This window comes from Rhipicephalus sanguineus, chromosome 5 (genome assembly GCF_013339695.2).
Source record: "Rhipicephalus sanguineus isolate Rsan-2018 chromosome 5, BIME_Rsan_1.4, whole genome shotgun sequence".
Classification (NCBI taxonomy): domain Eukaryota; kingdom Metazoa; phylum Arthropoda; class Arachnida; order Ixodida; family Ixodidae; genus Rhipicephalus; species Rhipicephalus sanguineus.
In genome coordinates this window covers 116,954,385-116,980,569 of record NC_051180.1, presented here as the reverse complement: position 1 = coordinate 116,980,569, position 26,185 = coordinate 116,954,385, and the positions used below count along the sequence as shown (strand labels likewise).

At 46.5% G+C, this 26,185-nt stretch overlaps 1 protein-coding gene across 4 annotated transcripts in view; it reads right to left on the bottom strand.

The window, feature by feature from the left end:
* Nucleotides 1-25,700, bottom strand: part of LOC119394187 (R3H domain-containing protein 2) — a 114,873-nt gene extending 89,173 nt beyond the window's left edge. For all 4 annotated transcript variants that reach the window (XM_037661455.2, XM_037661456.2, XM_037661458.2 and 1 more), the window contains exons 1-6: nt 25,405-25,700; nt 19,553-19,708; nt 17,641-17,716; nt 16,490-16,749; nt 10,791-10,898; nt 7,512-7,623 (exon numbers count right to left, since the gene is read on the bottom strand). In XM_037661455.2, coding sequence (XP_037517383.1) covers nt 7,512-7,623; nt 10,791-10,898; nt 16,490-16,749; nt 17,641-17,656 — 496 coding nt within the window. In that variant the 5' untranslated portion in view covers nt 17,657-17,716; nt 19,553-19,708; nt 25,405-25,700. The remainder of the gene's footprint in view (nt 1-7,511; nt 7,624-10,790; nt 10,899-16,489; nt 16,750-17,640; nt 17,717-19,552; nt 19,709-25,404) is intronic.
* Between the last annotated feature and the right edge of the window lie 485 nt (nt 25,701-26,185).

Sequence of the window (26,185 nt, the reverse complement as noted above, 5' to 3'; positions counted from 1 at the left end):
ATGTGAGCAAATCAATGCGCTGGTGTATTTTATTAATTCATGGAAAAATGGTTCATTTGCTCTATCGTCTTTAACTAGCAAGAGAAATTGAAGCCGCCAGTGGCCGCCACCAATCACAAGGCTTAATGGTAGCCGTACGTAGCCGTAGGGCCGTAGCCGCCTATCCATCCAACGCACTTGCTGTTTGCGACTCCACGTGCACGTGTTCCCGTTTGCTTTGGTTCGAGATCGATGCGCGAATCGAGATGGCACCTTCAGGATCTCATTTAAGCAAAAAGACAGCCAAGGAACGCGCTCAAGAATACAAGCACGCTGACTTTTACGAAGATGGAGGTGTGCTTTTTTGCCGGACTTGCGCAAGAGCAGTTGACCATCGCCGCAAGTCAACTATTGACGAGCACATCGGGAGCTCCCGTCATCGTAAGAATGCCGGAACAAGGGACTCCTCTAAGCGAAAAAGTGGCGAAGACCAATCAGAAGACGGAGCTGGGGCTTCAGGAACGCCGAAAAAGCAAAGTCGACTGCAAACGCTGGAATCCGCAATCACGGCTGGTGAAGCGGGGAACGACGTTCTCAAATTCTTGGATGCACTGATATCTGCAAATATTCCCCTTGAGAAGGTGGACAACCCGAAACTGAGAACGTTTCTACAGACACACGTTCGGAACGGCAGGTCGGTGCCTGGATCTGATGCGCTCCGCCGACGACTTCCAGAATTGTTCGAGAAGCACGAGGCAAATTTGAAAGCTATGTTTCAAGGCACCACAGTTTCAGTAATTACAGATGAAACGACCGATGACAGATCAAAATCGGTTGTGAACGTGTTGTTCGTTCAGTCGGCCAGAAGTGTGAGTACTTCGCTGCAACCTGTACTCGTGGAAGTGAAATTCGTGGATGAAGTGAAGTCGTCCGTGATAGGCCGCATTGTAACAAGAACACTGACGAGGTACGGAGTTGAATTTGAGGATGTATCGGGCTTTGTTAGCGATAACGCCAGCCATGTGGTGAAGTCCTTTAAGGAGTGCATAAAGCCACTTTGCGAGGGTGCTGTTTACATTACGTGTGTAGCCCATACAGTGAACATTCGACGAAAGAATTGGCAAATATAAATATATAACAAAAATTCACAAACACAAATAATTAAGTACGTTCACAACAAACGTCATAATAATAGACTTATATCTTCAGAGTAAAAAATTATGGAAAAATTATGAGAGATGCAAAATATTTAAAACAGTGTACAGTAAAACCTCATTATAACGAAGTTGAAGGGGGAGTCATAATTACTTCGTTATAACCATTAGTTCGTTATAGCCAATATCCATTTCTACCGACAATTAGCACGCAAGAGAGGATGTACTGACCACCAAATCCCACAGCAGCCCGCCACGCAAACGAAAAACGGCCGTCGCACGGAGAAAAACTAGTAAAAGAAAAAAAAAAGAAAGAACAGCAAAGAACTGCTACTTTATTCCCGCCAAACTCGGCACACCAGCTGGCGGCTCACTTAGCAGAAAAATAGTCCTTAATAGACTTCTGCCGTGTCTTCCTCAGACGGATGATGGCTTTTTCGGCCGCTGTCGCTATGTCGAGTCCGTCCTCACCGTCATCGTGAGCGCCGAAGAAACGGCGCAGCAGGTCTGCCGCACCCAGCGCTTGCGCGGACATCGACCATCGGCTTCACCAACTCCGGGCTGTCGTCGACACATTCGTCACTGTCGTCATTCACCAACCCTGTCACCGCCAGCTCTTCGGTTGTCACCGCGTCAGCATCGGCACTGACGTACGTGCAGAAGGTGTCGCAGTCGGGCACCACTCCGGCGTCAAGGAGAGCGTCCCACGACGCCAGGTCTTGGTCACCCGCGGCACCCTCATTGGCGGCAGCACCGATATCTTCGCTGTCACCGCCGCTGTTGACGCCAAATGAGGCATGCCGGAAGCAGTTTGCGATCGTGCTTGCTGTTACAGACATCCAAGCAGCCTGTAGCATCTCGATCGCCATGTAGAGGTCGATTGTAGTCACGCGCTTCATGCTCATATTGAGTAGAATTCGGTCAATTACACGCTTGCGGTACTGTGCTCAACGCTACGCCGAAATCTTCGGCAACTTTTTTCTTCTTGACACCGGACTCAACGGCTTTCAACATAGCCGCCTTCTGCTCGATTGTAATCGTATCGCGCTTTCGTTTGCCATTGTCCATCTCCTGTCTAGCGGCGGGAACCGAGAGAGACGCTGTTCTGATGCACACGCAGCGAACGACAGGCAAAAAGGCCCGCGCCCGCGCCGCGCGGTCGCCGCGTTGGCCGCGCCGCGCGGTCGCCGCGTTGGCCGCGTCGCCACAGAACGCGTCGCCGTCCACGCAGTCCACGCGCGCAACGGGAGAGTATTTCGGCCGCGCGTTAAAAAAGTGCGGCCGGTGCGGCCCTCTAGCGGGGGTCTGGCCGTTGCCAGGCGAGCGAGACCGGCGAGACGGAGACGCGTAGACGCGGTGGCTCCGGCCATCGTCCCCTTCTGCGGTAGTGTTATGTTATTTCGGCAGAGTAAAAAGCTGGGTTTGGTGTTCCCTGACTACTGTGCGATGGAGTTAGGAGAGGCCAGGATAGACGCACATCATTATCTTTGTTTATTGCTAGCGTGCATGCTTGTTGACATCCGACCGTCAGTTCGTACGTGTTGCATATCGTGCTTTAATTGTGGTGTTAATTCTAATGCGGCCGGACTGCTCGCACTGAGCTTACAAGAGTGCCCCCTACCTCTAGGCCGCACACCTTGATTTAACAGCACTAACATTGTTTCATTTCGTTGTTGCTGCAAGTATAAATTCTGAGTGAACAAAGCAGTACAAAAGCGTGCACTGTCGGCGCAGAGCATTACGACGTTCGGCGACGAGTATGGCGAGTACGAACAAGGTTCTGTCTTCGGGAGAAGAAGCGGCGCAGCGGGAAATATGATGGGAATTCGCTAGAGCATATGGGCCCAACGATGACGGGCCGACCCCGAGTTTCGAGTGAGAGAGGCGTGTCGCCGCAACTGCACGACAAAACTCGTCGGGAAGAGAGACGTCGGCCGCCCAGCAACGAAGGGAATCCGATCCTGACTTGCGAGTGGCCAAAGCAGGAGCTCACGGACCGTTTAGCGGCGTCATATTATCATCGCTGTATCGACAGCTAAAATAGTACTTAGTAAAAAACGCACCCCAAAGCCAAGGAAAAGGCACCAGCTCCGCAGTTTCATCAGTCTTCGCGACGCCAAGTCAGTGAAGCTGTGCTAAATTTTACCCTTGAATGTTGCATTTGTGCGCTGTGACGTGCAGCTCATGCAGTCACTGCTTCATCGCAATGCCCACTGAATACTTTGTAATACCAAAGGAAACATGGCACTGCCGCAGAACCCAACGACGGTCGGAGTGCCGCCGCGGCCGCGTCTTCGTCATCTAGGCAACCGCGACCGCCGTGCGCGGAGCAGCTCTGTGTACCACGTGACTTTTTTAACGCACAGCCGAAATACTCTCCCGCGCGCAACAGGAGAGCGGGCGGGTCCACGAGTTCCGCGGGAGAGGGAAGGCCGGGTGACGTGCGCGGGTGGGTCCACGAGTTTCAGTGGAAGGGGAGGCAGGCAGACACGCACCCTCGCGCGTGTTGGCAGGCGGCTCCTCGGGAGCGCGAGTTTTGAATTACCGCATCCGTGATGGGACGTAAACCGTCGCGCGCTATAAGACATTGACTTGCCGGCTACCAAAATGGTCAGTAAATGCTCGGTGGGGAAAAAAAAGGTTCGTTATATCCATTGCGAGGAAATTTTAGCTTCGTTAAAACGAGGTTTTAAATACATGGGCGTCTATGGGAATTTCAAGGGGAATTACGATTGCTTCGTTATATCCATTAGTTCGTTATATCCCGCTTCGTTATAACGAGCTTCTACTGTAGTGGAGTAGGAGTGAAAAAACGAAAGTTTTAGCTCAAGAACTTCTCGAGCTATAAATTGTTCACTCAGGGAGATCAGTGTGCCAGGCACCAAAACAGTTCGTTCGCCGTTCGTTTCGGGATCCGAAACATGCAGCGTGGCCAGGAGCGCGGTAAAACGCTGCCTTGCCATGACTTTTGGCGGAAGAAGTCCCGAAAGCAATTTAGTCTTACTCCAGTACAAATTTAGACGCGGAAGTTCTAATATCTCCATGTACATCGGAAGTCCAATAAACTTCACCATCTCCTCTGGCGTCACCTCCTTCCACGATCCGTCTTTCTCACTGTATGTCGGCTTTTCAAGTATGTGGGCCCACGCATACTTGAAAAGCATACCTCCGCCGTGAAGAAGAGGCGGAAGAAATCCAGCGCTCTCGTCAGCTGATGTGAGTTACTGCGGAGCGTCATGTCAAGGTCGATACCCAGATGCGCGCGTCCCTCTGGGGTCGGAAATCCACGCGTCTGTGCTGGAGGCACCACGACATGCCCAAGTGAAGTAGACACGCTAAAGATAATAATAATAATATGTGGGACACATACAGAGCAAGTCAGCCGGCTCCAGAACACTACAAACAAAAGCGAAAGTGAAAACGAAACTTGCTCGCGACTAACAGCTGACGTTTCCGGCTGATCTGGTGAAATTTCTTCATCGGAGCTGAAATCCGACGTCACCACATCGTTGTCTGATTCATCACTGCTCGAGAAGTCCAAAAGATTGCTCGTCGAAGCGCCGGCATCGAGCGAAATTGCTTTTTTCCGAGCGCGCGTCGTTTCGGATGTCAACACCATCGCGCGGCTCACGTGCGCTTCAACCTTTGAACGTGCGCGCCCTTTAAAAATCGCCGTCTCGCGGTAAAAATGCGAACCGTGCAGAAACAGCAATTCTAGTGTGTGTACAATCGTCTAGATGGCGCTTCATGTCGAAGCACACGGCGGTTGTTGAAAAATAGCGGCGTGAAATCATCGTTCACCGGTGAACGATGCCTAGTGGCGTGGTAAGGAAAGATTAAGCAAGTCCACCAGAAGTATGGAGAAGCAACGTGCGTTGATTCCCTTCTGAAACTTCGTAGTGAACACTCAACTGAGCTTAAGGGGGGACATGGGTTGTGGAGACCAAAAAATCATCAAAGAAAAAAGTGTTTTTTTAATTATATTATTAACATCTACAGCTATTATTTCGCATGTAAAGCCTAAGAGAAGTCTTATAAGATCAGTATTTCATCTGCAGTTTAGATCTGTGCAATGAGTACGAGCTGAATGTTAAATGTTTTTGGGTCATTTATTTAGCTTGTCGGAGTGATATCTCATGATCTAGAACAGCTAGAGCTGTAATTACTTTTTCAACATAAAGTCCCAGCTGTGTATCACAAAGTGCTGAGAGCAGAATTCTAATTTTCTGCTCATAAATTTTTTAAAATTGATTTTGTTTTTTCTTTACGGTAGTCATGTTATAAACGTTGAATTTCGATCATCTGCAGAATGACTAGTTATGATCCGATCTGAAAACTGTTTGCAGCGTTGCACTTATTGCATATAGTAGTATCTAGCTATCTGATAATATTCACTTTCTGCTGAATGGCTTTTTTCCTGTTGTCTCCGGAAACAATAGAGAGGCAGTTTTGTGTATCTTGTAAACCAGTTTGCTTACAAGAAAAATTATTGTATATTTGAAATCAGCATGAAAAACCAAACAAGTCTACTTAATTTCATCAGGTTTGGACATAAGATACAGAAAATATCTCCACACACCATGTCCCCCCTTAACTACAGCATGCGATGCATTGCAGTATTTGGAAAAAAAGTTTCAAGCTTGCTGAAAGCAGCAGAGGGTCAGCGCGTAGCCTGCCACAAAGCGTACAATGCTTTGTTTACACTTTGGGGTTACCTTAAAGCAGCTGCAAAGGAGGATTTTGCAGCACAATTGAAGAGGGAAGATGTCGCACATGATGAGGCCCATCAGATTGGTAACAAGATGACGGCTGCAATGACCAAAGCGGCTAACAAAGCACTAGTACACTTGGAGAAGTCCAACACCTGGAAGTTCTTCAAAGATGTTAGGTGCTTGGACCCTCTGCAAGTTGGGTGCCTTTCCAAGAAAAGGTCCGAGTTGACAGGTGTGCCTCAGCTTGCAGGCGAATCGCTAGTTGTAGCTGCCGAATGGGAGGTGTACCTGAAGAGTGCCCAAGAACTAAAGACCAGTGACAGAGACTTGGCTCCATTTCTTTCCAAACAAGAAAACCCAGGAGCTGACTTCGATGTCCTGGCTTTCTGGGCAGGGATGCAGCAACTCACCCCAACCCTTTCGTAAGTATCTGGCAATACCAACCAACTCTGTTGATGCAGAGAGATTGTTTAGCCATTATGGTGACATTGTGTCCCATAAGTATCACCTGATACTCTCCCACAACAGTTTCCTGCAATTTTAATTATTGCAGGCGTGTTTTGAGCCTGAACGTGTGCAATAAATAAACTGTTACGTGTGCCTTGAGTCTGTTCAATATTGCCACAAAAATTTGCATGTTAAAGGTTGCCGCGGAATTTTGCAGATTTCTCTATCTGGAATTGCAGAATTCCAAATTTTCCACCGCATAAAGTTAGGGGCCCTAGACATGTCAAACTAGGCCTATAAGAATGAACGCTATCACGCCAAACGCATGCGTACGGTACAGCAAGCACCCCGACAGTGACGGCGTCAGGTTGGTTGGCGATGTGCTTCACACAACTAGGAATGATCGGCTTCACACGGCAGCAAATACTGCATATCGGCCGAGATTCGACAATGCGTGTGCGCACGTTTTTACGTGCACGCATGGATAGGGGAAAGCCAAACGAGTCGTCCGCTCTTCCGCCACAGTCTTTGTGTTCCGCGTCATCGTTTCCAAATGCTCCATGCGAGAGAGCTGTAATCTATTCCGCGCTTTGCCGGTATCAGTGGCTCTCATCACGAGACAAAAATTTGCAACTGGCGGTCGGCACATAGCTAAGCGGGGTTCACGGCAGGTACCAAACGTATTTACGAGAGCCTGGGTGCGCACCAAAATGTCTGAAAAGTGTACTGGGAGGCATTAAAGCTATTTTGGACGTGGCTGCGGCGATTTGATTGTTTGAGCGGAATAAAAAAGCGTGAATTCGTTTTTTCAGACTGTCCCATTTTTCGGACGATTTCGCGGTCCCTAAAGAGTCAGAAAAATTGGACTGTACTTATCTTCCGGAAGTTCAAATACTTTGAATAGTCAAATTCCGGTGCGAATTGCATCGAATAGCAAACACTATTAGAAAAAAATTTGAAATTTCGAATTCTCACACACCCCTATTCATAAACAATGTTATGGATCACTGACACCGACAAGCCCAAACCCATACCTTTTTAATATTAATTTATTAGCAGATATACCACGTGAAAATTCCCTGCCACTGGCCTTGAAGGGGTGGATAGGCAATGCCTTGAGGACGGGCAAGAGCCGAACCGCATTACAGTACCACTACGCCAACCCAGACTAAGCCTCCACATTGAAATGGGCTTCTCTGCAAGAAAAGAGATGTCGTACCTCTTGAGAGACTGGGTGAGGATCCTTCCAGGCTTCCCTGGGAGCTGCTGGTGCCCTGCTTGCTCAGACGGGCAGGCTTGTTGCCAGGCAGCACCTTGCAACTTACGGGGCCCTGCAAACACGCGCACGCTGTCTTGAAGGAAAACAACAGACGCAAAAGGGTGCAATTTTAAGTTTCAACCAAGCTGTCGATCTTGAACCGACAACTACGCTGCGAACGCAAACTCACCAGCTATCGTCCTATACAACTTGGGTCTCGCAATTCGCGAAAGTACAAGGACACAGTGCCACATTCTTTACTTGTCCTCTTGGCGGTACTCAGTTCGGCATTTTAAAAATCTAGAGCCAGTGCTTAAATAAAACCTACTTGACAATTCTCGAACTGCAATTTCACAATCGAAAACTTTCAGCGTGTCCTCTCTGTCATCATCACTCAACCCAGTTTTATGTACACTGCAGGACAAGAGCCTCACCCGGCAATCCCCATATAGCACTTCATTGCTTTGTAGCCTGTAATAGTCTTTTACTGTAATAGAGCACTTATCTGCCTTATGCATCAAAAACTGCATTCCTTCCAGTTATCTTGAAGTAAAATCGTTAGTTTCCACAGTTTGCACTCTTAAGGGGGGAGGTGGGGATTGAAGCTGAAATTATTTTTTTTCGTAGAACAATGAAATTTGGCATGCTTATTGGGAAGTGCACTGAATGACTATTTACAAAGTTTCATTAAGATAGCTCCAGCAGTTTTGACATTATAAATTTTTACTTGCATCAGTGTTATACCAAACTTGCAGAAAGCCTGGCATGACAACAAAACATGGTAAAAGCCCAAAGTTGCCCTTATATTTTAGCCATAGGAATGGTTCATGCTATGACATTCTCCAAATATTTTTATTACCCCGATTTTTTTTTACACGGAACATTATATCCATGCTTGCATAATGCATTCGTTACCGTCATGTCAAAATAGCTAAAGAGTAAAAAAAATGAGAGAGTAATTCAAAAATATAGGAATGTCATAGCATAGAGAATTGACTAGGAAATACAATGCAACAGACCTCATGAAAATCCATCAAGCCATAGTCGTGCTACACTTTCTGCAAGCGGGACAGTCGGGTCAAAACACACTTCTGAGAAAACGGGGCCCAAAGTTGCACAGCCACTACATGTAAATCAAAATGCCCTGGGGCTGTAATATTTAGTGTCTTTGCCTGCAGGGGTTTTCTTATGTCCTTGATCTTTCATTTTTCTGCACTATGTGCTTTCCTTTTTCTTTATTGGTTATTTTTGTCAGCTCTTCGAAGGGTGAGCCTTCAGGTTTAATGCCCAGACTTGCACAATACAAGTCTGTGGCATGCAAATTTAGGTGTGCTGTGGCAGTTATGGCCAAGACATTGGTAGCACAGAAATTTCTGAGTAGTACTTAATGAAGCGAGTTTGGCAGATCAAAATTCGTCCACTCCTTTACACAAGTTCATTTGTCACCCCCGCCTTGATACGCTTCATCATTCACCCGGTCGTGGTAATGGTAGTCGGCGAGGCTTTCATTATTTCAGTACATTTACAAAAGCTTGCTGCAATACCATGCACGGCTTGAAGCGCGCCTAAATTACATCACCACTGAGTGCTTATTTCACCGCGAAGTGCTCGGCCGCGGGGTTCGGGAAGTCTGTGCCCGATATGCTGGGTGGCGGCATTTGGTGGCGATGCGCAATATGCCAAGCCGCAGCGATGAAACATCGGCGTGCAATATGCTTGGCCTCGCATTTTGGGGCGCCGACGCGCAACATTGTCACGGTGCTTCGAGCGATCGCTGTGCGACGAACTTGGCGAGATCGAGCGGCCGTAGTCGTGGGGTCCACGGCACAGCTGCCGATGCGTCAAATGCCGATCAGCGATTCCGAGCTGCCAGCGGGCGATATCATTAGTTGCTTGCAAAAAAGCGCATTGCGGATTGTTTGCTTTCGCATGTCTGCCAGCACGATGTTCTTCCCCGCAAAGTTCGAATTCATCAGCGCCGTGAACGTAGTTAGGCCTAACCACAACTCCGAGCAGTAAGCACGGTCGCGGTGTGCGCTGCCGCGGTGCCCTATGTTTCAAAGTTAGTCATGTTCGATCACGAGCACAAAAAGTCGTCCCGCGGTGGTCTTCGTCACGAGGTCCGAGATGCCGACGGGCAGAACTTCTAACCACGGGTCCGACGAGTGAAGGCAATACAGGTCCGAGACGTGCTTCTGCAATGTTCGTGAAGAGCGCGTCGGGCTATCACAGTCTGATGCACGGTCTGAGGAATGAGCTTCCGGGTGCAGCTGCTAACGCGTAATTATCGTCGAACAGCGAACACAAAACGAGTGCAAACGCTTCAGTAATTAGCGTGATTTTCGACAGCCGTGACCCCGCAACGCGGAAGCCGCAGACGACGCACACTGGGAGCGACCATCGGACCAATGGCGAGGCGCGCTGGAGCATCATGGCGGCCGTGGCCAATAGGGGACCTCGAAACGACATTTAAAAGTCTGCTTTTTAAGCGCTTGTTTTTAAATGGAGGAGCCAGCAGAGGCGGGGAATTTGAAGACGGAGAAATGCTCTTTCAGACGAGCCCTAGATGGTGGTGCTCGGTCGTGCCGTTACGGAGCTATAATTTTTTGAAAAACGCTTTCTTTTTTGCGATTTCCGCGATACTTTTCGCCACCTCAGCGGGCGCAACAATTTTTAATAGCACTTCTACGTGGTTTTCAGCGAAGATATTTTGGAATTAGATAGAAAAAGGGCTACAGAAACTGAAAATGTGATTTTCAGAAAATCGATTTTTTTGCCATTTTTCGCGATTTGATCCCCGCGTCCCCCCTTAATCCAAACAGTCTTCTTCCTATCACTTAACATTTCGCCTACCAGATTTGCATTCCATCATTTGTTCCCCAAAATGTTGATTTTTCATTCTTCATTCTTTGTTAACTTCCAAGTTTCTGCCCCTTACGGCACTAAATCTGAGTCGCTTTCCGTGGGCATCTCTTCATAACATGAACTGCCGAAGACACCTCAGTTTTTGAAGGTGTGTGTGTTAGTGCCAGACCTTTCGCTTCCTGCTCTTCCTTTCTGAAGTCTTTGTTTCTTGTTTGTACTAACATGCATTCACTACACATCAAATCAAAGGGCAGCGTTGCCCGCCGTTCAATACTCCGCTGATAAGCAGTGTCAATATGCTTTCGTGAAACAAAAGAAGAATGAAGACAAGCTACGGGGAATGCCTCTGCCAGGACAGCCAAGGTGAATTCCCACCTGCACTGAGAGCATCTGTGGCGAGGCCGTGGCTGCCTCGGGCGAGAGATCCAGAGGTGGCGAAGCGTCATCTCGGAGCGCGTGGCTGCGCACTAGCACCTTTAGCCGCTGCACCGTCCCAGAAAAAAAGAGGAAGAGGAGGAGGAGGAAAAGGAAAGAGAGTGAGACGGGAAGGCGCAGTCGCACACACACACACAGAGATACAGGCAGATGCAACTAAGGCACATTCACTACAGCCCGCGTATGCAGCAACTCTCGGCTTCAGTGGAGTAGTCCTCACCGGCACTTGCACCTATGATCTAGCTGCTTTTACCTATTCAGCATTTTCCCTATGAAAGCGATGGCAGTGGCGAAGCACATCCCTCAAGCAACTACGCAGTACATGACAGAGTTACAGCAGCCACTAGACAACCCATAAAAAATTCCCAACGGGCTCATTCTCTAATTGTGTTTTGCGATGTTGTTTTAAGGCATCACAGTCATAACTGCAAGGTTCTTAATTCGAATTGTGTCTTCAAGATACTTACCGTAAAATCATGAGCAAGCGCCATTACCCAAGCAAGCACCCCTACCCGAGCAAGCAAACCCCTTTCTTCTTCGAAAGATTTCAAATATGCGACCCCCTTCTCCCCTCTCACCATTTTCACTGTTTCATTCACTGTTTTTGTTTGGCCTACGAGGGCGATTGAAAACAGTGAATGCACGCGTATTCAATAAAGCATTTCATTAGAAACACGGGTACGCATTCTTTATTCTTAGCGGCTATTCCGCCACCATCTTGAATTTTGATACATGACTGTAGGGGGGTGCGCATTCTCCGGATTTTACAGTACTTTAGAATATTATGATGTTAAAACCTTGCCTGTTTGCACCTTTAAGGTTGAACGAGTTGTAATTTCGTTTCCAAACGAACGGTGGTGCTGCCTGCCACTCTGGCCCTGGCATTTGCAACATTACCAGAATGGTGAGAGCACCAAAAATGCACTGCAATGTGGCAAACTACCTCATATGTGCTCCAGGGATGTGGGCCAACCGTGAACAATAAGATACCACTTCTCCATTACACTCTGAACCAGCCAATGGATCACGGAGCCTGTCATTATAGTGTAACAGCTAAAGTTACGGGCCCACTGACAACTGCGAGCGCCTTTCTGTTTATTCCTTGCTTGACATGCACTATACATGACCTACACAGTGACAAGGACTTATTTTTATTTAGTAGCCTTCTCGCTTTATAACGGTACTGTTTGTTCCTCCCTAGGCAGAACTGGATGACTAAGGGTTTAGCAGAATTCAAGCCTCTGTTGCCTAACAAAAAATAATGTTAGCCTAGCAAGTACCTATGTAGAAACATATTTAGCACCACTATAGAAACAACAAGCTAGGACACAAAAGCTACGCTCTGAATAATCACTACTCCAGGAATACGCGACCTCGCTATTGCCCAGTGTTAATGCAGTAAAAGCTCGTTAATTCGAATTCCACGGGAACGCTGAGCAATTTCGAATTAAACAAAATTCGAAATAATGAAAGTGAGCAAAAATGGGTGGATTTCGGGGGTGGGGGCACGAAAAATATTTATTGGCCAAAAAAGTCTGTGATGACCATCTGCTTCTTTTCTCTGAATGCCACAGCTGCGGCTCTCTGTTCCAGCGCGCGGACGCGGCGCAGGGAATCCTCTTCACCCTCTTCAAAGCTGAAGAAGAGACGCGCCACATTAAGTGCCTCCATCACCGCAGAAGCTGACGGGTGCACAGGCGCTTCGTCATCTTTGTATTCCTCACCTTCTGGCTCTTCAGCAACAGGCTGCGCACCGGCTACTTGAGCGATAATGTCCTCATCAGTCAGGGCACCACACACCGATGCACCGGTGTCAACTTCAACATAATCGGCAAAACGTACGCCCCGAAGAGTGTCGCGCAATGCCACTGGCATGAGCTCCTTAGCCCCGTCCACGTCGACGTCACAACTATCCTGCGCACTTCCAGCTGCAAATCCACTGTGGCGGAAACAGTTTGCGATTGTGGTCGCGGTCACCTGTTCCCATGCGCGCACCAACATGTGCATGGCAGTGAGCAGCGTAATGCCGAAGTCCTTCCTGTCGCCCGCGCACAATATCATTCTCTCCAGCATGGGACGCCTATAAAAGCACTTGATGTTCCTTATCACACCCTGGTCCATTGGCTGTAGGGCCGCAGTCGTATTTGCTGGAAGGAACACTAACTTTGTTGCTCTCAGCTCAACGTCGACTTTGTACGCCGAACAGTTGTCGACGACAAGAAGAACGCGTCTACCGCCCAGTTCCATTCGCCTGTCGAATTTCAGTAGCCACTTCCTGAATAGGTCACCTGTCATCCAGGCTTTCTTGTTTGTGGCGTACTCCGTCGGCAGTGACCGAATGTTTTTGAAGCACCGTGGCTTGAGTGCTTTGCCAATCACAAAAAGGGGGAGCTTTTCCGTACCGGTCATATTTGCGGCGACCAGAACAGTGACATGCTCTTTGCTGCGCTTGCCGCCGGCACAGCTGTCTCCCTTGTAGGTGATCGTCTTGTCTGGCTGCAACTTGAAAAATAACGCTGTCTCGTCAGCGTTAAACACATCCTGTGGTGAGTAGCTCTCCAAGTACTGCGGCAGGGCGAAATCGGCTGCCTTGGCCATGATGATAGGGCCGCTTAATGCGATAGTCTGGGCTCTCATTTCTTTAACCCAGATAATCAAAGCTGACTCCAGTTCCGGGAACTTCGCTGTCCTTAGCCTTTTTCGACTGGCGCCAAAATCCTCGGCTTCATAGGTGTTTTCAATGGCCATCCTGTTGCGTATGTAGGTTGACAACGTGCTCGGAGGTATGCCGTGCTTCCTCGCAATTTCGTATTTGCTCGAGTTCCCTTGGTCAACCTCTCGCAAAATCTCCACCTTCTCCTTGACAGTCTTCGCGCAGTAGTTCCCCCGCGGCATCTTGCAACTTCGATGCGGAATAAGACGGCTTGACGGCGTGAACGAACAACGTGCTCGAGGAACAAAGTGACGCTGCCGGGTGCGGCCTAGGACAGCTAGGACTACTCCGCCGACTCCTTAGAGTCCCGCGGGTCCCACGTATACAAGTGGCGCCAGGCACTGAGATAGTGGGAGGGCTATGGAAAAAAAAAAATTGCTCCCTGGATTTCGGAGGCCATACTTTGCTCGCCCTTTGCTCGGAGGCCACTTGAAGCTCGAAAAAACCGGTCGTGCCACCTATCATTCGGCCGTAGAAGCTTCCACTAGTGTTTGACGATGATGACGCTCGGCGGCGCGCGCTTCGAATTATCCGTAGAGGCGGCAATTTCTGTTCGAATTAACGAATCTTTTTACACATGGTCTCCTATGCACTGCGGACCGGACTGCGGCGACCATTTCGAATTATCCAAAATTTCGAATTAATGAGGTGTGAATTAACGAGCTTTCACTGTATTATCCTGTCAGTACGACCGATGATACTAAAAATATGTAATGTGCATTAATAATAGATCAATACTATTTGTATCTATGCTCGCCTCACTTACAAAATAAGAGCTTATGAAGGCTGGCAGTAGCAAATATCCATATCCACTATGCACTGTTGAGCATGAACGGAAAAACTGAAATGCTGAGGACAAATCAGCAAAGGTACTTTCACAATGTGGTGCCTGGTGACGTCATCTATCCATTGAGTAAGTAGGAGTGTGCAAATACAGTGAAACCTCGGTGATACGAATCTCACGGGACCACAAAAAATATTCGTATCATCCGAAATTCGTATCACCAGAAAGCATGGAAAATTAGCATGCGACAAAAGAAAGCTGGCGTACATTTTCATTTATTGTTTTTCAGGCCAGCAGCTAACGTCAGGAAGAATCCTAAATGATTTGCAGTTAAGTTTTTAGATGTGCGTAGTCATACTACACTCGGAAATATACGGCATGTAGGCGCGTATTTAATTTATGAACCAGGTGCGTTGTGACCCGCGACAGCAGTAGCCCCTTCCAAATTTTTAGTATGTCTTTTTGCATGACACCGGAGTCTTTGGAACCACGGTCCTGTGTTATGATTTTGTTATCGCGTAGGTGTTGTGCATGTTTTTTGGGAGATTTACGACCGTGACCGCACAAGTGCGACCTCAACGGTCGCGCATGTTGACGTTGTGAGGCCTGGCTCCTTCGCCAAGACCGCCCTCGCCTTCTTTCGGTCATTGTCCACCTTTAGAAGAGTGTTTTTCTTACACCGCGATTATGGCAATTTGGCGGAGCGGCGCGCATGCCCACGCTTGCGTTCCCGCGCTCGCGCGTGCTTGGCGCGTCTTCGCGACAGCGCGGACAGCACCTCTTCGTACCTGGGCGGTAGCGTACGTTCGTATCAAACGTCGCTCGGTGAAAATTGATTCGCAACAACCATACTCCATTACATTGCAGGCCAATGGGCCTTGGCCGGGACCAACGAAAAATTCGTATCACCCCGAAATTCGTATGAGCTGTGATCGTATCACCGAGGTTTCACTGTATTCAAATTTTTCATTCAAATCAAATATGCGCAGACAAAAGTTTATGTTTATCTTTAGAATACCCAGTATTCAGATGAATAATTCAAGCTGTCAAGCATAACCCTAACACAAAGACCACGATAGCCATGTTACGCTTGTCAGGAGAAACGCCACTACACTTACATTTACATAATCGCACGAAACTTTTCTCTAATATAAACTCTACACACACTGTGCAACGGATACTGCTGGTTGCCACTAAACAATAAAGGACAACAACTGTAATCGCAGTTGCGTAAGGTTATCATATCTAGTTTTTATTCACACCATGAATGTGACTTCTTGAGCAACTGATTGTGACAATAACGGGCACAATGTGGCTCGTACCAGTGACAAAGATAGAAAAGAAATGGCACAGAATTGTTGCGTTACATTATACCAAGTGAGAATAATTTTGACATCACATCACTTTCAACGCTACTTAACATCACTAAATTTGAAGCGAAGTTTCACTATTCGCATACTTACACACATCATTAGAGCCTACAGGTGCAGCATTTATTCACTTTTTCAAAAGTTATAAAAGCCAAATAAAAATTCTGGTACCGTCAGACACCCAAATCTGACCTTTTCATTTAACTGCAACAGATTTATAAGCCGTTGCTTAATGAGAACATTTCTGATTAAATAAGACATTCGCCTAATCTTATGAGCAACAGTATTCCTGGATCTCGGCTAAGGAAGCCTACTTGGCACTGTGCCAATAGACGCTCTAGTCACACTCAATCACCCGAAAGTGCTTGTCCGAGGATACCACCACCCCTGAATATCATTTGAAAAAGTGGCATCCTCTAAATGGCAACCTCCATCCTAAGGCCCCTGCACAAGTACCGAAAATGTACAGGAGGCTGTGCCCTAGCTAGCATTGATTACAACTGTTAATTTCATTTGCAATGTGTAAAAGCTTATTTCAGTTTCCCTGTGGGCTTCTGCTCCCACTGAACCACTACCTCCAAGAGACGACAAACGGGCCAAAGACAGCACAAGTATGTCCAAGAATAGGGACAAAGAGAAAGGACAGAAAAGTAGGAGAGAAAGCAGAAAGCAAAGCCGATCGCTGACATACAAAGCTGCCGAATAAGGATTTCTAATCTCGAGCAGCCTCCTCGAAGGAGAATCGTGGCCCGATCAATGAGATGCCACCGACCTGTGCCGAGGCTCGGCTGGTATTGTCCACTGGCTGGGGGGAGGCCTCCTCTTCGGTGCCCACTTCCAGCCGGATGGTGACGGGTGCCGGTGCCTGTTCCTCGGCCATCTCCACCTCAGACTGCTTGGAGAGCCGCACGGGTTGAACGCGGGGGGGCGGTGGGCCACAGGGGGGAGGGGCTGGGGGCGGGGACGACCCATTGGTCCCGCGCCCGCCCCCTTCCATTGGGCAACCCCCCGTTTGGACCACTATGCTTGGAACTGTAAACCGAAGCGAGGGAACCGTCAGAAGTCCCTACATACATGTACCCCACAGATAACTATGTTTCCTTTTTTTGACATAATCGATAAGAGTTATTATGAGAATGCCCCAGTTTCATTTTGGCTACTTAAGGTTCCTTTCTATTAAGGACCTTACACGACTAAATAAAAAAAGAAGAGTGGCGCCCAACTTTTTGAAGACATTTCCACCAACAGAGTCATTGTGCAAAAAGCGTTCCAGAACACTAATGCCTTCGTTATGGAAATCAAAAGCCGAGCATGTCAATGGCACAAACCTCATCCCACAAATACAACGAAATCCACACACACAGACGCCTTGGTAAAGTGGGGCACCACTTGTGCTTTGCGTGAACTTATCTTCACGTTTTAATATCAAAGCATTAGAGCCATGACAGCCGATGCAACGTTAAAATCCAAATTTAATACTTCTCGTTCAGTCCATTTGCTTAGACCAGCGTATTAGTCGAAATACTTCAAGTGCGAGGAGCTTTGTGTTAGGGACATGTTAACATGCTCACATGGAGACAAGCCAATCATTCATCACTCATTCGAAAAAACAATAATTTTCATTCACATCACGTTGTGGTGACGTTTGTGCAATAAAAACTAGAGCTATACTTAACCCCTTTCTCTACGTCTCCTGCACATACAACAGGGTTTAAAATAAAGTTAACTTATGTAGACTTGGCAAACCGCGCCTCACAAACAAAAACAATATGTGGCACACAAAAGCAAAAAAGAACTTATCAGAACCAACAAAAACAGTCTTCCAAGATTTGCACATTAGGGTGTTGAATTTTTAGAACAAGCTAGTCATTAACTAATGTCAAAATGCCAAGCAAATAGAAGAAAAGCGAACACTGTACGTACTTTCAGACTTGGCCATAGATTCTCTGCTGTGAGAATCCAGGCTGGCTCAGTTCAGAGCAGCCACAGCAGGCAGCTCCTGAATGGGGAGAGAGAGATAAAACTAAATTGATGAACCTTACATGCCGAAACTACAATATGATTAGGATTAATTTACGCCCCTTGGGGTTCATTTAAATTTAAGTACATGCACATAAATCAATTTACGCAGAAGCTTTTGCATGTCGTTGGGGGCATTACAGTCGGGAATCGAACCCATGCCCTCATGCGAGGCAGCGTAGCATCTCAGCCAACAAGCTACCACAGCAGATCTATAAAGAGATAGCAAAAAAACATTACACAGTCAGGCCTAAGGCACGACTTAAAGGAGCCCTCTCTTTTCAAGCCGTCATTTTTTATTTGTTGGTGGCATAGACTAGAAGGGGCCCCGCAACACTTTTGCAAGTACAGTTGAACCCCTTTATAAGAGACATGCACTGGGGAGCAATTCTTGTCTCTTATATGAGGTGTCTCTTATAAGCAGGGTACCACGTGTGCATTTTCTTAACAACCTCTATTTCAACATAGGCACACTAGTGCCTCTTATACCCATTTGTATCTTACATCAGTGTCTCTTATAAACGGGTTCGACTGTAATCATAGAATGACCTCGCTTTCAGAGTTGTATTGTGTCACGAATCACTTGCCACAAAAATTTTTCAAATCTGACAAGTATGGGGGCTCTGGATGTATTTTGACCACCTGGGACACTTCGACATGCACGTGAATCTAGGTACATACTTGTTTTTGCATTTCATCCCGATCGAAGTGCAGAACCCGTGACGAGGAATCAAACTAGCACCTCTCATGCATGGCCACTGAGCTACCCTGGCAGACACCAAACAAGATGCCTTATCGGCTGAACCTGATTTCCACTTTCTAGGGTGCACACGGCACACGTGCCTAACCTTTCTCACAGAGCGGTTAAAGAGACACTAAAGTGAAATAATCGGTTCAGATTGATAAACTGCACTATGAGAACTCTCATGTCGTTAATTTCACCATATACGTTTACTAATTGAGGCGAAAATCGAGGTGAAAGTTTTGCTTTGAAGTATTGTGTCGAAATTTCCACGCGTGATGTCATGGATTTCAAAGTGTATTTTTCGCATTTTGGTGACATTGGCTAAATGAAATTTTCTAATACTTGGTACATTAAGTCTATTACCACACGCACTCCTTTCTTTCTATGTTTTATGTTACCGGCCAACTACACATGTATTACTGCCTCGCACAAACCGCGCCCGAAAGTTAGAATCTTCTGTTAGGCTTGAGCGCGCAAACACGAACAGCTGAGTTCATTCTGGAACTAACGCGGCCACCAGCAATAAGGCTCGAATGTTTGATGCCGTATGTATAAAAGCAGACGCACCTTACCGCAGATCATATTATTGACGGTCAACACTTTTTTCACCGCTATCAGTGTACGGTGTGTATTGCTTGTCGTTTGACTGTTTCCTCAGCACAGGTTCGCCCAAATAGCTACGTCTTTAGTAGCCTGACTGCCGTCTTTATCGCTGTCACGACCACGTGACACTATAGACCTCTCATAGGACAGTGTACTTCATTTTTACCAATTAGGAACTACGTATGACCTAGAAGACGCCATCATGATCTATGACATCACAGCATTCGGTATGGGGATTTCAAGGTGGCGTCGCCACCCGCATTTTCTTTTCACGCATTTTTTCCGCTTACCAAGTGTCCCCTCGCGGTAAGAGTGGTGCCTTCGGTAATGTGAAACTGTGATTTACTAATACTCGAAAAATCGTTTTTTCTTTTTAGTGTCCCTATAACCGATGTATTTCAGTTGTTTTGAGTCCTGCAATCAGGGACGCAGAGTCCTATAAGTGGGCACGCTATGTTGGAGCCTTACCACAAGCCCAGTGCTCCAGCTTCCGGGGAGGTCTCTGGCTGCCGGCTGCTGCGGCCGGTGGCTCCCCTGGGCAGCAGCGGCACTCAGGTGGGGACCGGGCAGCTCACGCATGCTTCCTCAAGCTCCTACACGAGGGCTGGGGGCCCCCGCTCAAACCTGCACCAACACGACATGTCCATGCCAAGGGTTACAATCGGAATGCTCCAGTCAGCTCCCGCAAGCCGGCCTTCGCTACAGCGACCAGCTATGACCGCTGGATACATAACACATTCCGCAAGACACTGCTTCACTTCATGCACGACACCAGTCCTACAGCACACATCTAATACACATCGCACGCAAAATACCATGCCCTAAGGGCAAGTCTATGTCGCAATAAAAAAGAAAAAAGCTTGCATGCAGTCACTATGGCACAGAAGAAACAAGCACGCTTTGTTTTAGCAGAAACAGCTGATGTTTTCGCATGAATATCGATTAAGCTTGTTGTACAACAACAGCTAAGTGTATACGCAGAGACAGCCATCTCAGGCACTGATTTCGCAAGAACGTAAAGCACCTCGACACACTCCCTGCATTTCCCCTTTCCCATGTTACCTTTTATACTTATCCATAACGAGTACAGTCAAAACAGCGTAAGGAGGTGTTTGAACAGTGAAATTTTTCAAATGGAATACCAATATACACGAAAATGGTTACAAGTATTACATCTGATATTTAATATGAAAACGGAATCACGCTGTGTGGCATAAATTAAAGCTTCGAAATTCTAGCCTGTAACAAAGAAAGCAAATGGCAATTGCACTTTTTTCAGCTTCTTTTTAGACTGTTCGAATAATGGACAGCATGTATTATGTGCCATAATACCCTTTTTTACATTACTATGCATGCACTGTCTAAGCAGTGACGATGTCCACAAGATCAAGCATGCTGCAGCGTGGGAATATGTCGAAATCAAATAGAATTTCAGACTGCATGGAACATAAATTGTGCACTGAACTATAGGACACCCAAAAAACAGTCTTCCCATGACCTTTACATTATAGCCTTTATTAGATAACCATGCACTGCAGAGAAGAAGAAGTGTTAGTAGCTACAGTGCCACTGCTTTAAGATACTGCACAAATGAACTCATTGATTTTCCTCTCACTTCCTTCTGGAATGCCTTTTTTTTTTGCCTTCCATGTATCCTGGTGTGAGTGTTTTACAATTTACCTTAAAATAATAATCAGCTCAACTATCAGCAGCAATGAGATATTCAACAGGAACAGCCATACTACAAAGAACTTGAAATAATGTTTCAGCCGTGGGACATAACTGGTATGGCAGAGCTCAAAAGTGCAAGCATCTCTGCCTAGGTGGCTCGTAAATGTTACTAGCACATACCTATCATTTATCCTCTATCTCACACACAATGCATCTCCCCAAGTTGTGGCGGTGACAATCGGCTAGAGGGGTGTGCCGACTGACAACGTAATTATTTCGGAGAATTAATCAGACCCTTCATTCATTCAGTCCCTGTTTCCATCTTATATGCCCGACACATTTCGTGCCAAACCAGTAACCATTTCTTGAGGGTTAAGTTTCAGTTAAAATTCCAGCTTGAGTAGGGTCTTCAGGAATAGTTAGGCACAGACCTTGATCATAAAAAATAAAAAAGTATTGAGTAATGACGATCCCTCAGCAATAATGTATTGTTACTTGCAACGATGCTAAAGGGTCAACCACTGAGTCGCGTCAACGCCAAATTTACACTAGGTAGAATTCCGAGCAGAAAGTGAAGTTTAAGTGCAACCATGCATGACTTGTAGTAAACAAAAAGGGACACAAACTCTTGTCACTTATTTGATTACCAGTATGTATCGTCTATTTAATAAACAACTCCTGCTAAATGTCGATCAACCGGCTTCTTCTTTTTTGATTGCTGTTACGTAGCTTGTGAAATGCGAAGGATCTCGGATGGCGGCACAGTGAAAGAAATCCTTTCGCTGCACAGGAAACTGCGCAAAGTGCTTCAGCTGCCCTAACAAGGTTCTCTCTTTTTTTGTTTTGTTTTTTTATCAGGCACAGAGGTGCTCAGTGTTCGGTTACATGGTGTGGACACATCCTGTGCCCAACAGCCAGTTTGTGTTACCGCGCAATATCCTGCTGTATTTAGCAAGCACCCTGCGACACTCTCAGCTCCTTCTAAATGTAAGAAATGAGCAGGGCCACATTATAAAGAAGTGCAATTGATGCAATTAAACGGGGCTTAAAGTAAGAACGGGCTCGTGGTGACCCCACCCCTACATCAAAATCCCATTGGACACCAGCCTCCCTTTTCCTAGTGTTATACCAACATATACAAACAAAACCCCCATTATTCAGACACATTCAGACAAACAGTCCGCATATGTAGGAGGTAGCCGCCCCTTGAGCTATGGGAGACCTTATGCAATGCAATTAGCCATTCGTTCAGTCAAAAGAAAGTTGCATGTCATTGCTTATAGGTCAGGAACCTACTGATCACAGTTCTTTATAAATTTAATTTGAGTCACTGAAGAGTTTATATTGAAATATTATTTTACAAAGAATGCAAACTAAGTATAACCTAAGTTGCTGTGATCCTGCATGTCTGTATTCACTGTTGTTTCACGGCGTCGTCACCAGTGGGCCGATTTGCATGATTTGGACAATCGAAAGGCATCTGTTCCACTAATGAACGGCCAGAGTAACGAATAAATACTGACAAAGAAAAGAGGTTAACGAATACGTGCGCTGCTTTAAATGTAGGCATACTGCACTAACTAACTAGGCACACAATTTTACTAATTAAGTGAACACAAAACCAAGTGCATTGACTAAAGCATGTTTAAATGATAGCATTCCTTTCTCATACACCAATAACTTGTGAATTGCCTGGCAGGCGACATGGCAAGACCTCTGCGATACCTTTGAAATGTGGCGCATTTATTTTTTCAGGTGTCTCCACGCTTGAAACAATACAGTTGAGGAACTACAACTAGGAGCGTCTCATCTGTCACCGACATGAGCATGTCAAGGCAGGTGGCCAAGAACTACATTTACTCAACTGCTGGGACCAAGGCAGATGTGTTTGGTTCTAACAGTTCTAAACAAGAGCGGCAAAATAGTGACGTTCTCCAGTAGTAGATAAGCTATCAGACTGATGAGTCTAGATAATAGCCTATTCCTGATTTGCTTATATGAAGTTGGTTACGCGAAATGCAACAGAGTCATCAATGCTGAGTTCTGAGAAATGGCAGCAACCTAACATACCGGAGGAGTGAAAGTTCACCAAAACAGCTGTGCAGCCAGCACACCGGCTGTGCTTTTCTTTCTCTCGAAGATACTGCCACGATGTTTTTTTTTCTTGCCCATTTCCACAGACGTACAACGCTGACGTATCACACTTATCGCCGGCAAACAGCCGAGGCTCTAAAAGGTCTCTACGTACAAAAATTGCAGTAAGCTTTCTTTTTTTTTTTTAATTAGATCTTGTGAAATGGTGGAAACGGGAGTGAATGTCAGAGGTATTCCAAACCTGCTCCTCAGACACCACACGCAAATACTGTTTTCAACCTAAAACAATGAATCCAGATTTTCGTACCCTTAAACTGATAAAATTATGCCTCCTGACAGTAGCACGTATTTAACATAAAAGGAAACTTGGAACATGTTCGTCAGAAACATAACGTTAACTTGAAGAATAAACGACTGACCTTTGCTTCTAAACTAGAAAAAAAAAAATATGAAGGCCTTTATACTTTCATACTATCAGGGAGCACAAAGATATTCTGTATCTTTAAGCTAAAGGTTTAGCCACCCTAACAAGGTAATGTGATTGAAGTCACTGTAGTGCAAAAATAAATGAACTGACAAAAAAAGAGATGACCAGACACCATGGGCACTAGTACAGCAAGCCATTTTGCGTGTTATCCTAAATAGCACCACTGGTGACCTGTTCATTTTTTTTTTTTTTTCTGCACTACAGTGGCTTCGATATGCATCTCATACAAGAAGCATCAAACGTTATTCTACGTGCATGGTAGTCACAATACTTTCGTCACACAGTCACGCCATCAGTGACCATATCGGCCCATTATGGTTTCACGCCACAAATGAACTCGAATCACTCTGGGTGTTTAAACTAGAGGCAAGTGACAACCATGAAAATACAAGTCACCAAGAGGCATCCCACTTAATGTTGAAATTTCTTATTACCAAAGCTACCTCCCCCCTTAGATAAGAACGCTGCAGCTTCTCACAACACGGTAGTAAGGCCAGCCTGGTACCTGAACATTCACTACTTCGGTCCATGAGCCTGCCACAAAATGTTGGCAAACTGAGAAATATGAAAAAGTCAATGTTCACAAGGTGCATGAGGCACTGCATGAAGCAAGGCTACAAGGTTACCAAAATTAATGTAACTGTAAACTGACAAATAGAACTTCCTCGTTCCTTTTGGCACTTCGCATGCCTTGAAAATCATAGCTTGAACTAGTATGGTTAGGCATCGTTAGTAAATGGTGAAGCAGGTTACAGCTACCAACAACACTCACGGCCTCCCATCTAAACATGCCGGAAGTGTTCCTGAACAGTCACAATGGCAAGCGACTACGAAAGCACATTATTATCTTTGCGTACGATGACCCACCACAACGGGTGCTCCTCCACTAATAAAATGACCACCACTACCACCTGCGATACGAGCTATCGGCAGCGTCGGTAGTATTTTGGCTCGGTACTCTGTGGAGATGAGTCATCGTGCAGCGCCGGGCGAGGACACGTTAACCAATCGCGATAACCAGTTCGGTGCTACACCGTCAACACCATGGTTGACGGACCGTGAGTCATGCCAAGAGTGCTCGTGCTCCAAGAAACTTGAACAAATGCGTGTAGTAGCCGAAATGTTTCAACCAACCACCACCCTGCAACACAACGATAGTCATCCGAGAAAACGCTTGTCCGAAGTTCCTAGCGTCGACATTCGTTTTTTTTTTTTTTTTTCCAATTACGCTACCTCTCAAGTTGGCGAAGGCATACCATCCACGTGCGGTCAGCCCCAGAAGTAAAAAGCCGGTAGCACGCAAAGATAACCGGAACGCAAGGCAACGCGTTTACTTTTTCAAGCCTCCGGCATCACTGCAATGAATCGAATGAAATCGCCGCTCACCACGGCGCGTCCATTACGGTTACGAGCCCGGTAATCAATTTAGCCGATGTTCCGCGCTAAAGAAAAAAAACACAGATAAAAACAAACGCATTCCTCCTGGAAAAACGGACCTTGTGTTTACGCTGAGTACGCCAGACACTAGACGAACAAGTACTTAGTTTCCGAATACTTTCCTTACCACCACCTTTTAGCGAGAAAAAAAAAAGCGCTCATTATGCGCCACAAGAAAGGCTAGTATGGTCGAAAATTTCTCACCGCAGCCCAGACGATGATGTTTGAAGTGTTCGGATCGGAAACGCAGCACAGTCAACACACTTCAATGTACCGTACCCGATTTTTTTTTTTTTTTTTTTCAGTTCGGTATTCGACACTTAAGATAGCGATAAAACCGCAAGAACCTGCGAAAGTGAGGAACAAAACTTAAAGATTTCCACTGCCTCAGATCACTAGAGAAGCAATAGGGCGATAGAATTAGAACGCAGAGATGTGCCTTCCCGCAGAGTTGTGAAGACAGGCCGAACACCGCTAGGCCTACCCCCACAGACACCAACTCGGTGTAGTATGAATGAAAACTCTTCAGCGAGCTCATATTTAACACTTTCCCGCAGTTATTCGCGCGCGGGGCGTGCTTCGCGACCCCGGGGAATAAGGAGAAACGGTAAAATGGGACGAGGGAACTTACAAAATTGGACGCAAATCCGCGATCGCAGCAGAGAAATCCCGAAGCGCTTTTCCGAGCTGAGGAATGATGATACCGGCGCTAGTAGTCTCGTCGACCTAGAGTGGTCGTCGGTCCGACGATTGAAATCCAGGGTTGTGAAATCGATTGCTCGTTTGGTAAGGATGCATCTCCACTAATAACTTTGAATTAATAGGGTCCCTCCGCAATTTGTTTCAAATTGGCCCTGCCGAGCCGCACGTCCCACCTACGGCCATGCTCATTGCCGACGGCCAGAAACCGACGACGTCACGAAAACACGAATGCAGCTGATGCAGGCGCATATTAGCGGTGACGTCACTACCGAAGCGCGGGTATATTTGAAAAATTCTTTTCTTTTTTTCTCTTTCGCAGAATAAACTCGTATCGATCTTCTATCCTTTTCGCATTATTATTTGCACGCTAGCGCGAAAGATCGTTTATCGTACGAAGAAGCCGAATATGTGAGCTAGAGTTCTGTGCGACTTTTCTTTAAATTAAACGTTTTATTCCGACCTACTGAATTATTGGCGAATCTCCTGGAGTACACGTGGACCTGAGGTTTTGCACATAGTCCAGGGGAGGATTTTTTTTTTTTCTGAGAGGGGGGCAGTGGGGGTGGGGTGCCAAGTCAACCTCATTTCTTTACTCAGTCGGACGCTGCATGGAAGTTCCGCGTGCTTGCTCGCCAATGCACCTCATCGCAATGGAACGAGCAGCGCTTCAAGCACGCGCGTTTACATTCCCTAAACCCTACGAATTCCTC